Source organism: Neophocaena asiaeorientalis, unplaced genomic scaffold (assembly GCF_003031525.2).
Source record: "Neophocaena asiaeorientalis asiaeorientalis breed wild unplaced genomic scaffold, Neophocaena_asiaeorientalis_V1.1 scaffold225, whole genome shotgun sequence".
Classification (NCBI taxonomy): Eukaryota; Metazoa; Chordata; class Mammalia; order Artiodactyla; family Phocoenidae; genus Neophocaena; species Neophocaena asiaeorientalis.
Window position 1 is genome coordinate 3,442,199 of NW_020172364.1, and position 13,259 is coordinate 3,455,457.

Consider the following 13,259-nt stretch of genomic DNA (forward strand, 5'->3'; position numbering starts at 1 on the left):
GGAGAGATGTAGACAGGCTTGAGAAAAGCTAGAGAAATGAGCTGTGCTGGTGGACGCATGGTTAGAGGGAAGGCTAGCAGGTTTCCTGAGCCTCTCACTGGGGGATAGTGGTGGTGGAGTCACCACCTGACATTTTATCTGTTTAGATAGGAACCCTGAAGGGCACATAGGTTTAAGGAGATGATGAGTATAATTTCAGACAGTGATGTGAGACCTCCAGGTGTAAGTATCCAGCGTGTACTAGGATATATGGGTCTACAGCTTAGGGGAGACACCAGAGCTAGAAGTGCAGAGTTGGTTATTCCAGGAGAAGGAGATGAGTAGTGAGGCAGTGATAAGCTTCCCTGGGGAGGCGGGTGGCTGCAGATGGACCCTGGAGAGGATGAGCATTTAAGGACTGAGGGAAGAGAAAGAACCCAGGCAAGGAGGCCGAGTCCAGAGAAGGAGGAGACCAGGGGCGCCAAGAAAAACAGTTTCAGGAAAGAGTGTAGTTCGGTGAGGTCAGACAAGGAAGAAAGGTCCAGAAAGATAAAAACTGAATAGTGTCCTTTGAGTTTGGCAAAGGAAGAGTACTTGTGGTCTTCGCTGGAGGAGTTTCACTGGAGAGGTGAGGGGGAAGCAGATTGCATTGCGTCATGAGCGATGGTGAGCTGAATGTGAGCGCAAGTGGAAGAGTGAATCTCCAAACGCTCTTTTCCCAGATACCTGGACTTGAAGGGTGGACAGAGATAGGTCAGTAATATCACGGGATGAATTTGGGGGGTGGGACATAGTTGACTCTGAAGAAACTAAGGGAAGGAATTTTAAGACAGAAAGAGGCTTAAATATGGGAGAGAGAGGGAGATAACTAATGAGTCAAGGTTTTGGCAGAAATGGATGAATGCACTAATACTGATAAACAATGCTAATTAGTACCAGTAACACTAAGACTAGCAAACACTTACAGAGCACCTACTATGTACAGGTGCTCTTCTAAGTGCTTAACATATATTTAATTCATTTAATCCTTACAACAAACCTATGAGGTAGGTACTGTACCCCATTTTACAGATGAGGTAAACTGAGATACCAAGAGTCAAGACAATGATCATCATTATTTTTTATTGAGCTCTTATTTATTAGGGGTATGACTACTGACAACACGTCTGTAATGTATTAATAGATCAGTCTTACATATTAGGCATAGTAAGAACATAATGAGAGGCAGTAAGGACACAGAAGGAAAGTCTGCCTTGGTCTCTGGTTTTCAAGAGAAGGAGAGAAGGACGAATGTGAACACAGAGATGGGTATAGACATAAGGGAGGGGTAGAGAGAAGGCAACAGAACTTTGAGGCAGTTCAAGAAAATGGCTTTGACTTCTTTGGCAAAGTAGAGAAAGAACATTTATTATGGAAAACACAGGAAACAATAAAAGAAAATGAGAACAATTCCAAGCCCTTGCCATAACCACTTTTAATATTTTGTTGTATTTCCTTCTAGAGTTTTCTCTAAGCATACATATATAGGCATAAATACATAACAGAGGAAGCCAGTCCTTCCTTCTGATTGAAAGAATACGAACAAACCAACCCAATAGAATCTACACCTTGCAATTTTGGAGCTGCAAGAAAAACAGTTCTCAGTGTAAGGAGATAGCTGTGTGACCTCACCCCCTTGTCCTGAGCAATCTCCCTATGGGTCTTTAGTTGTACAAGTCATTCAAAGACCCTCTTCTGTCACGCAGAGGTTTGAGACACTGTGACCTGGAGAAGCCAGGCTGTCTTGCACAACGTATTGAAAGATCATCTTTGTAGTGGGGCAGCAGATTTGCATCTCTGCAGACTGTTTCCTTGGAGAAATGTTTCAGACCTATGTATGAATTTAGCTCAATCCTAGAGGCAGGACAATATACCTATTATGAGCCTGTTGCATATAAAAAACAAAACATTTATATGTGTGTTTGTGTTTTTGTTTCAAGGTAGATTGTCCTAGATTAAACGTGTGTGTGCGCACACACACATATGTATTCTTCATTGAGAAAGTGCCCCAAACACATTCTGGCCTCAGGGAAGCAGCCCCCATCAGAAATTGGGGGTAGGATTGGGAGGGGCTTCCTGGAATCCCTGAAGGGATCAATCAACAGATGGGTGCCCAATGAGTGGCCCAGTTGTCTGCGGAAATGACATGGGGGTATGACAGCTCCCTTCGTATTTGGAGGGTACAGAGGACTGGCCAGCAGATCCTTGAAAGGGGCTGTAGGAGAGAGGGAGGTGAGTGGCTCTGACCGTAGGAAGTGGAAGGGGCTGGACCCTGTACTGACCTCAAGCCTTTGTGTCAGCCTGAGGATAAATAAGAAACTTGTTTGAAGGGGTGTAATCTCGGGACCCACAGTGATCAACAGAGCCAAGAACTCAGACTGCACCTTTTAGGCTTGTCCTCCAGGAACACTTGTTCAAGCAACAACGCTGCTTTTATAAAGATAGGATCCTGTTCTACATAGTCTTCACTTAATAACATATTGTAAATATCTCTCCGTACAATTAAGCGTTCTGTGCCATGGTGTTCAATAGTCATTCCATCGTGGATAGAACATGGTTTCTTAGCTGCTGTGCTGGAAACGCCCACCAGACTGGACCTCACTGGAGACCAAACTAAGCCCATCTTGGGATCTGGCCAGTGCCGTATCTTCCCCCTCCTATAAGGACCAGCTTAGTCAGTTCCTCCATCTCTCACCTCTCAGCACCTTCCTGTGATGGTTCTGGACCACCTGTTGAACTCCCAGCATGCCTTGTTCCCAAGCTCACGGAAGTCATGGAGAAAAGGAGGCCCAAACACACCGAGAAAACGCTGAGGCAAAGGCATGGCTGGGATCCCAGCACAGAATCCCCATCCTCCTGCAGTTACAGTCTTGGCTGAGCTGAGCCCTTTCCTCACAGTGTTTGGCTTGGATGATGGACTAGGTGAGTCAGCCCTCCTGGCGCCCTCCTGTCACCCTCCTCTGAGTCGAAAGTCACATTTAGATGGGGTTGTTGCCAGATCAGTAGAATTATCGGTCCTTCCCCACACCCCGGTCCTCCCACCCCTCTCTCTGCAACTAGGTCCCAGAATGTGTCCTGTGAGGGTGTAGGCTGGACCAAGCCACAGGAGCTGACCTATATCAGCTCTATAGTAGCCCAGAGCCTCTTGGAGCCTGGGTGTTAAATGAAGGAAGCACTTCCCTCTGGGTCTTCAGATTCTTTCCTTGGGCTCAAGGCCAGTGGGCATGTACCTCCCAGATGACCCCAGACAGACCTGATTGGAATCCCAGCTCCATCACTGACTGGTTGGGTGACCTTGGCCTTACCTCTTTAAGTCCGCGGAGATGAGTTTTCCTCACCTTTTTTTTTCCTACCTTTTGTTTTTTTTTCCAGTTGTGCCACGCAGCATGTGGGAATCTTATTTCTCTGACTAAGGATAGAACCTGCGCCCCCTGCCGTGGAAGCATGGAGTCTCAACCATTGGACCGCCAGGCAAGTTGCAAGTTTTCCTCATCTTTAAAATGAAAAAAATGTTATTTGTACCTATGAACGTAAAGAGTCAATGCATATAAATGTAACAGGGCCTTAAGACTAAATTTTCCACGAGGTACTAATACGTATCATAGATGTGAAAATCCAAAGCGTGATGCCAAGTCACCTTATGAGATTTTCTAAGGAAATGCCAACATCTGTTCCAAGACTTTTGAAACCCCTTGGCTCCACTGAGACTCTGAAAAAGTAGAAACAGAGGAGGCAGAAGGATTTTCTGAGGAGGATTTCCTTGAAGAAAGCTGGGCTGTGAGTCCCATCTTGGGGGCAGGGTGAGTGCCTGCTTCCTCAACTCAAACCTACTGAGGATGATTGCCTGGGGGGACGCTATTCCAAGAGCTTAACATGTGACCCCTAGAGCTGGGGCGTGGTGGCCTGGGCTCTGGTCCCCCCTGGGGAATCTGGAAAGTGAGAGGAGGGCTCACTAGCTGCACTGCCACCACCCTAGGACCCCCTGCACTCCCAGAGTTTTTTGGGGGGTACAGGAAGAATGGGAATTGCTGCTAGACAGAGGTGGGCCTCACAGCAGCGAGCCTGTGAGGGCTCCATGTCTTGGGTACTGTGTGGAGGGACCCCACTAGCTAAAGGTTGGTGCCAAGGAAGGGGCCCCAGGTGACCACCAGAAATGAGATTGGACTTGAGATACGTTCACAGGTTGGAGGGAACTTCGGGAGAAAGAGGCTGAGTGGGTAGCCTCGTGGAGAGGGCATTAAAGCACTCCATGAGAGAGAGGCAGAATTTAACATCTGCCTGGCGAGGAAGCCTGAAGTCAACCGCCAGCTGTTTCTGCCCCTTCCCCGCCTGCGCCCATGGAGCAGCAGAGCTGTAGCCATGGCAACTGGCTGGGGAGGCCCAGTGGAAAACGATGGCAGAAGCCAACTCCTCTCTACCATCCCCATTGCGGGGTCCAGCTGGGCAGGCCCAGGCTGGGGGAAGAGAGAGGATTTAAGGTAAAAATAAGTTGAGGGTTTTGATGAATACCTTGCGTTAGCATTCCAATTACTGAATTGAGACTGTGTTTGCGACCCAAAGTGACGGCAGACCCTGTTCTAAAAATGAGCAGAAAATCTCGGGCCTGCTGAGGATGTCACCCAGGCCCTGGAGGTTTTTCTCCTGGAATACTGTTGGTGCAAGGAAACTGCACACCAGTCACTTAGGGTTCTGAACGTAGCATTTAGCAGCTGGGACGCTCACAACAATCATTCTTTCTCCCCTGCTCACCAGATTGTCTCTGGTTTGCAGTCCACTCTCGCCCTGACACACTTTCCTCCAGCTCATATGTCGTGCCTGAAGCATGTTGTCTGTCTGAAGGTCGAGGTCAAGTGCTGCGGGCAAAGGCCATTTCTTGCCACTGATTATCTTGAGCTTAATCTCCCCAGAAGACAGGTGACATCCGTGACAGGCACAATCTTCCTGCGGGAGAGAGGAACATGAAGTGTGTTTCTCATTTCTCAGACAGAGGAAGCCCTGCCCAAAGAGCTTTGGAGCCAGGCAGGCTCACCTCTGCCATAAAGCCCCCGTTGGCCGACTTAAGCTCCCTGCCCTACTGGCTGCTCATCTCTAAAAAAAAATGTTGATAATAATAGTGCAAATCTCACAGAGTTCAGTATGAAATGAAGTCATGTGTTAGGTTGAACTCTAGGACACTGCCAACATTCAATGCTCTTTCACTCTACAGAAATGGCAATCTCAGATGGTTCAGCCTAATGTGTAAACAATGCTTTGTGAACTCTGAATTGTTAGTTTTTGTGTTTAAACAAAACAAAACAAAATAAAATAACAGTAGCAACAAAATTCTTCCATCCATGCTCCCTAATGAGTCTCCAGAATTCTGTTTAATGTCTCAAGGAACTGGAGACTTGCGAAGCGGCTACGAAGGACAGCCTGAAACCAGTGAATGTGCGAGACCTCAGTTCTTTGCCAGTTTCTCCCAGTACCCAGAGTTCCCCCTCTCTCTTCTCCCGTTGCAAACAGTAGCACAGACAACAATTCCCCCCCGACCCCAAACAGCTGAACTTTCACTACTGTGGGTCCAAATGGGCATTTATTAGATTCAGTCTGCTTAGTACCCTGTGTGTTCTCTCCATTCTGAGGACTCGGTTTTTTTAGGTTCAAGAAACACCCGTTCTTTAAAAAAAAGTATCTCCCATCAGATGAATACATTTGACTATGTAAAATTTTAAAACTTTTGTATGAAAAAACACTATAAATGCAACTGAAAAAGGATTTAGGGAGGGGGTGGGTGGGTGAAATGGGTGAAGTGTGAAAAAGTATAAACTTCCAGTTGTAAGAAAAATAATTCCTGGGGATGTAATGTACAGCATGGTAACTATGGTTAGTAATACTGTATTGTATATTTGAAGGTTGCTGAGAGAGTAGATCTTGAAAGTACCCAACAAAAGAGAAATATATATAACTATGTGTGGTGATGAACATTAACTAGACTTATTGTGGTGATCATTTTGCAGTATATTGAATCATTATATTATACAACCTGAAGCTAGTATAATGTCATATGTCAACTGTATCTCAATTGAGAAAAAAGGCAAAGAGACAATTCATAGGAAAGGAATCCCAAATGGCCAGTAGACTATGAAAGGATGGTCAAGCTGACTAGAAATCAAGGTCATACAAATAAAAGTTATAATGAGGTATCACTTCTCATCCATCAGACTGGCAAAATTAAAAAGTATGAACATATTAAGTATTGGTGAGGTTGAGGAAAAATGGGGACAGCCATACACTACTTGTTGGAGTACAAACTGAAGAGCAGTTTGCCAGAATCTAGTGCATAGCCTATCACCCTGCAATTCTACTTCTAGATATACACTTGGAAACACCTTCACCCAAGTGCATAAGGTACATATTATTACATTGTTTCATGGTGGTAAAAATTTGGAACTATTGCATAAATCCATCTATTAAATAAAGTACTATATAAAAAATGTGGTATAGTCGGGAATACAATGAAACATTCTACAGCAGTCCAGAGAAATTAACTGGTCTTCTCTCCATAAATGTGGAGAAAGCTAACACGTACACTACTGAGTGAAAATCCTGGGTTGTAGCACCCTATGTACAGTATACTATTATTTAAGTAAACTTTACACATCATATATATATGTGTGTGTGTGTATATATATATATATATACGCATATATATATAAATAATGGACTGGAAAGAGATCCACCAATTCATGATGGTGGTTACTGCCTGAAGGAAAAAGGTGGGGAAGGAGGATTGGGGGTCAGAAGGACCATTAGCTTTATCCGTAGTTTTGTTCTCTAAAAATATTACTCGATGCACACCCGGTAAAACGTTATAAATTGTCAGTTCTGATTGGTGGGAACACAACATTATATTTTCTATTCTATTTTTTAGTTTTAATATTTCTTTAAAAAAATTCCCTCTCTATTCTACTTTCTTTTTCTGGAACACCTATTAGAGGGATACTGGAACTTCAGAATTTATTTTCCACATCTCTTAAATAAATCAATTCATATTTTCTTCCTCTTGTGCTGCATTCCAGAAGAAGCCCTCAGGTCAGTTTTCCAGCTCAGTAATTCTTATAAACTGCCATTATTTTGTTATCAGCTCATCTGCTTATTTTTTTATTTCTTTTATGGTATTTTTTATTTTCAAGCGTTCGCATTGGTTCTCTTTCAGCACAGCCTGCCTGTTCTTGTTTCTTGGATGCCAGACCCTCGCTTATTCCTCCGAGGATTTGGATTATGTTTAGGTCTTGCTGTGAAAACAGTTTGCCGCTGTAAGTTCCTTTTTGTTGCCTGCTCCTCTTCTTTCATGGTGTTGGCCTTACCCAAGAGTTTGCTGACTGTTGACTGGGCTTGTCTTCGTTGGAGCCGAGTTGGGCTCTCTAGTATCTGTTAGTGCTACTTCCTTGGGGAAGGAGTGGGATGTGAGTGAGTGGGGAAGGGGAGGGTTGGGTAGCTGGGAACAGGGGATGGCCTAGGTTGGTCTTGTGGCATGGGTGCTCCAGTCTCTGGTGTGCATGGGACCCTGCCTTCTCTCTCTGACTCCAGCCAACATCCACTGTGTTGCCAGGAGGGAGATGTCCCAGTCACCTCTGACTGGCGGGTGTTTGCGTGAATGTGGGCAGGGCTTGGTTTCTAGAGACTAAACACTGCTCCTCTTGGTGGTTCTCTGTTTGAGCTGCCCTGGTCCTGTCCAGCTCCCAGGCACTCCTTCCTCAGGGCATGGTGCTCTCCCATCCACATTTTGGACTGTGTTTTCTTTCTTCAATCCAATCCCATCATCATTTCATCAGCATTTTATCTTTAGAAAATCTCCACAGTTTCTAATCCACCAAGGGACCCTTCCATAATTTTGAGTTGCAGATTTAAAAAATATCTTTTCTTTCATTTGTTAGGAATATGTCTTATTTATAGGCCACCATCTGTTAATCTCAAGCTTGGAGAGAGAGCATAGGGCTAGCCATGTAGATTTGGGAGTCATTTGAATAAAATAAAACTTGAAGCATGGAAGGGTAAAAGATACTCAGAGAGAGCCTGTGCAGAGAGAGAGGAAAAAAGCCAACCTAGGATAGAATTTAGGAAATTACCCATGTTTAAGAGGTTGGGATAAAACGAGGAACAGTGGGCAGGAGTGGTGGGAGAGGTAGCAGGAGACTTGTGGAAGGGCAGGAGAGAGAGGAGGGGTATGCACTACAGAGAGATGACAGCATCAGCCCCAAGAAAAGGTCATGAGAGCAACACTGAGGATGCTGGGGGCCTTCGAGAGCTGCCTCACTGGAGGGCTGGGGCCAAAGCCAAATAGCAATGAGTTAAGGGCCAGGTGATGAGAAGAAAGCTGAGGCAGAGGGTGTCATTCTATGATAGCAGTGGGAAAGTGGAGGGGACTTTGAAGGCAAAAAGCCAGCCAGGAGGGTGTTCTGGGAGACCCTCGGGAAACCCCCTCCACTGATCTGAGGCCTCCTGACTCCCACACATAAGGAAGTTTTCCTTGGTATAGAAAGCAGATGGAATTAACAGCTTTGATTATTATTTCTGTGTGTAATGTACACAGCAAGAGGTATTTTAGAAAGACTTGTAATATACTGTTATAAATCCATCTCTGTTTAGAAGCCATCTTTGTTTGCTTTTCAGCTTTCTTTTCATGAACATTTTTCCATTTTGTCATTGATGCAAGATATGTAGCATTAGGTGTCAAACTTTTTACCCTGGGGAAAGTAATAAAAGGTGTAGTAACAGCTTCTGCCCTTGGAACAGGTAAGTGGCTGTTGCTCTGAGCTTGGCCATGCCATTCAGAAAAGACTCCTCTCTGTTTACTCTGCTTCCAGGAGAGCCATCCCAGCTCTGAGATCCACAGCTGCCTAGACTAGCAAAGAACTCGGACCTCTGGCATAGGGCCAGATCAGTGGGGTTAACTTCTGGGAATTGATTGGCACCGTGAGAGGAAATATGGGGTAGGTTAATGCTGTGAATGGACTCTGATTAGTTGAGCCCTGACACTTTCATCTTGAGGCAGGAAAGACAGGGCCAGGTCCAAGGACAGCCTCCTCATGTATAGGCATTAGGCAGAAGGCAAACCACCTCCTTGTTTTGCACTTAATGAGATCATGACACCTGGAGGAATAGCATCTAAAACAGAAACTTTGTAGCATCTGAGCAAGAAACTCTCACCATGAAAACAGTGGAGCGTGTGCAAATAAAAATGCACAGGTTGCTGATGACCCAGTATGACCTCCCACGTGTGGTGCTCGACTAGAAAGGGAAAATTTAAGGGAAAATAGCTCTTGGAGCCCACGAATGGTGGCTTCAGGAGACAAATGCACAGGACCAGAAGCTGATGCAACCTGGTGCAATCCAGGCCACCCTCAAAGAGCATTCCATCCCTAATCAAAAAGACCACCCCCCATTCAAAGGGCTGAAAATAAGATGGGGGAGGAAAAAACCCTGTGGTGCACCCCTCACTCTCGAGGACACCGCACGCTTCTCTGACTGTGTCCTTTGCTTTTGCCTCAATAAACTGCTTCTTTGTTCCTCAGCCTCTGTGTGTGGTGTGTGTGTGTGTGCTTCTTCCTTTGTGTGTGTGTGTGTGTGTGTGTGTGTGTGTTTTAAATTCCTTTGTGTTTTGTGTTCCGTGCCCAGATTCTTTTGGATGAGTTGAATAAGAGCCTGGACTTTGGATAAAGCTTTCCCAGTATCAATCTCACTGTCATGAAAGAATGACATTACTCCCCAGTCCGGAGTGGAGAATCCTGCGTAATTTAGGCAGATTATGAAATTGAAGGAGAGACAGGGAAGAAAGGGGGGAATTTAAAATAAGGCCCTAAGCACAAGGTTCCAGGAAGAAAAGGAGAAAGGTGTAGTGAACATTTGGGGTTCTTTTTTCTAAGTGGCTTTATTGATGTGTAGTTGATATTCAATAAACTTTGACATATGTATACACTTGCGATACTGTTACTACTATCAAGATAATGAATGTATCCATTACCCCCCAAAGTGTCCTTGTGTCTCCTTGTAATTCTGCCTCCTCTCCCCTGTCTAGACAATAATGGATGTGCTTTCTGTCACTATAGAGTGAATTTTGAATTTTCTAAAATTTTATATACATGAAATCATACGTATATACTCTTTTTCTGACATTTCACTCAACATTATTGGTTTGAGATTCATTCATGGTGTTGTATGCACCAATAGTTCTTTTCTTTTCATTGTAGAATAGTATTCTATCGTATTGACATACCACAATTTGTTTATCCTTTCATCTGTTGATAGGCATTTGACTTATTTCCAGTTTTTAGCTATCACAAATAAAGCTGCTATGAATATTTGTGTATAAGTCTTTGTATGGCATGTGCTTTCATTTCTGTTGGGTAGCTACCTCGGAGTGGAATGGCTGGATCATATAGTAGGTATATGTTTAACTCTTAGAAGAACTACCAAGCTGTTTTCCAAAGTGGTTGTTTCATTTTGCTTCCCCACCAGCATTGTAGAGCATTCCAATTGCTCCACATCCTCAATAACACTTGGTATAGTCGATCTCTTTACTTTTAGATATTCTAATAGCTGTATAGGGGTGTCTCCTTGTGTTTTCTTTTTTACTGAGGTATAGTTGATTTATAATATTATATAATTTTCAGGTATATAACATAGTGATTCACAATTTTTAGATTATACTCCATTTATAGTAATTATTTACAATTTATAATTATTTTAAAATATTGGCTATATTCTCTCTGCTATACAACATATCTTTGTATCTTATTTATTTTATACCTAGGTCCTCCTGATTTTAATTTTAGGTGGAGCTGTTTTCTTTACTTATTTATTTTTATTCTTTTTCATTTTCTTTTCTGTTACGGTTTATTATAGCATATTGAATATAGTTCCTGGGCTATACAATAGGACCTTGTTGTTTATCCATTCTCTATGTAATAGCTTGCATCTGCTAGTCCCAAACTCCCAATCCAACCTTCCCCCTTGGCAATCAGAAGTCTGTTCTCTATGTCTGTGAGTCTGTTTCTGTTTTGTAGATAAGTTCATTTGTGTCATACTGTAGATTCCACGTATAAGCGATATCATATGGTATTTGTCTGTCTCTTTCTGACTTACTTTGCTTAGCATGATAATCTCTAGGTCCATCCAGGTAGCTGCAAATGGCATTATTTCATTCTTTTCTATGGCTGAGTAGTATTCTATTGTATATGTGTACCACATCTTTAACCATTCATCTGTTGACGGACGTTTAGGTGTTTCCATGTCTTAACTATTGTAAATATTGCTGCTATGAACATAGGGGTGTATGTATCTTTTCAAATTATAGTTTTGTCTGAATATGTGCCTAGGAGTGGGATTGCTGGATCATATCACAACTCTATTTTTAGTTTTTTGAGGAACCTCCATACCGTTCTCCATAGTGGCTGCACCAATTTACATTCCCACCAACGGTGTAGGAGGGTTCCTTTTTCTCAGGTGGAGTTCTTTTTTTAATTTAATTTAATTTAATTTAATTTATTTATTTTTGGCTGCATTGGGTCTTTGTTGCTGCACGTAGGCTTTCTCTAATTGCATCGAGCTGGGGCTACTCTTTGTTGTGGTGCATGGGCTTCTTATTGAGGTGGCTTTTCTTGTTGTGGAGCACGGGCTTTAGGAGGGTGGGCTTCAGTAGTTGTGGCACACGAGCTCAGTAGTTGTAGCTCGCGGGCTCTAGAGCACAGACTCAGTAGTTGTGGCGCACGGGCTTAGTTGCTCTGCAGCATGTGGGATCTTCCCAGACCAGGGATGGAACCTGTGTCTCCTGCATTGGCAGGTGGATTCTCAACCACTGCACCACCAGGGAAGTCCAGGGTGGAGTTCTTTTAATTTAGGGTTTCGTAAAAATAACAAGAAAGATGAATTGAGAATGGTTCTGTCCATACAGCTGCCCTGAGAACAAACAGGTAAAAATAACTAGGTATACTGTTTTATATATGGACTTATGTATATTATATAGCACAAATAATAAATGAACTTTGATATTTACTTTCAATCTTTCCTCTTTTAGTCACATGTGAAGCTAGATGAGGCCAAAGAGAAATAAATCTACTTGGTCATGTGTTCAGCTCTAGCTTTTCTGTCTTTTTCCTGCTATAGTGCCCTCTGTCTTGCCTCTTCCATGCTCTGAGAATTTCTCCAGCCTCCCTGGGAGTCAGAATGAACCCTATGCCACAACCAGGTGCTTAAAATTACAAACAGAACTTGAACGTTTGCTCAACATTTAGAATTAATTATCATGGACTAATTTTTTTTCTGCTAGGTAATGGTTTGTAATCTCTTTTGGGTCACGGATTCTTCTGAGAATCAGACAAATATATCAGGAGGGGGGAAGGATAGGTATACATACAAAAGAGGGATGCACAGGTCCAACTCTGGCAAATGCTATGGGACAGAGGTGTGCAATGCAGGAATACAGAGAGGGGTTTTTTTCCGTTCAGTTGTTCTACTCGAAATGTGAGTGGCAGGGGCTGCCACATGCTGCCTGGAGATGCTAGAAAACAGAGTAGAGGCCTGCGGATCAAAGCCCTTTGGAAGTGCTCCCTGCCCTACACTTTTTGTTAGGGGAGCCAGTAAATCCTGTCGTTTGAAGCAGTGTGATTTGAGCTTTGTAACCAGCAGCTGAAATCACCCTAAAGGGTACGAGGGGTGTCACAGAGCAGAGTGGGCTTCCTTCCTCTGAGAGAGCCACGGGAAGGGCTGGGGAGATTTTTGGAAGGTAAGGAGGGCATTGATGGGGAAGGGCCTCAGGTCCCAGCAGTGCATGCAGGAGTGAAGGACACTGTGGGTGTGGGGCCTGGAGGTCAGGAGAAGGTTGGACGCCACCCTCCTGCCCCTCCCCCAGAGAGCCCTGTCCTACCCTCTCACCCCGCAGTGAAGCCCCTCCATCTTGAGGATGCAGGCTCTCTGTTGGAACAGGCAGCCGCAGGACCTTCCGAGGAATGAGAGCAGCTGGAGAGGGCTCACGGCTGCTCCTCCCAGGCAGCCATGTCCCAGCGCATGGAGATACTCCAGCTTCTTTTCCGGTTTGACAGGATGACTCTGCAAGTGTGGCTCTCATTTTGCAGTACAGGAGCGAACCCTCTAAGTGGGTCGTTGCTAAAGGGGTGGTGGAGGACCAACCCTGCTCTCTAGTCATGGCCGTTTGACTCTCCTAGCCGATGTCCACTGCTCTCCTCCTGCTTCTCTCTGGAGGT

At 44.2% G+C, this 13,259-nt stretch overlaps 1 protein-coding gene across 1 annotated transcript; it reads left to right on the plus strand.

The window, feature by feature from the left end:
* The first annotated feature begins 635 nt into the window (after positions 1-635).
* LOC112414810 (uncharacterized) lies at positions 636-13,008 on the plus strand. The gene is given in 5 exon segments (XM_024767475.1): positions 636-645; positions 2,551-2,732; positions 2,734-2,770; positions 2,773-2,940; positions 12,938-13,008. Coding segments are annotated over 5 exon segments (468 nt in total).
* The last annotated feature ends 251 nt before the right edge of the window (positions 13,009-13,259 follow it).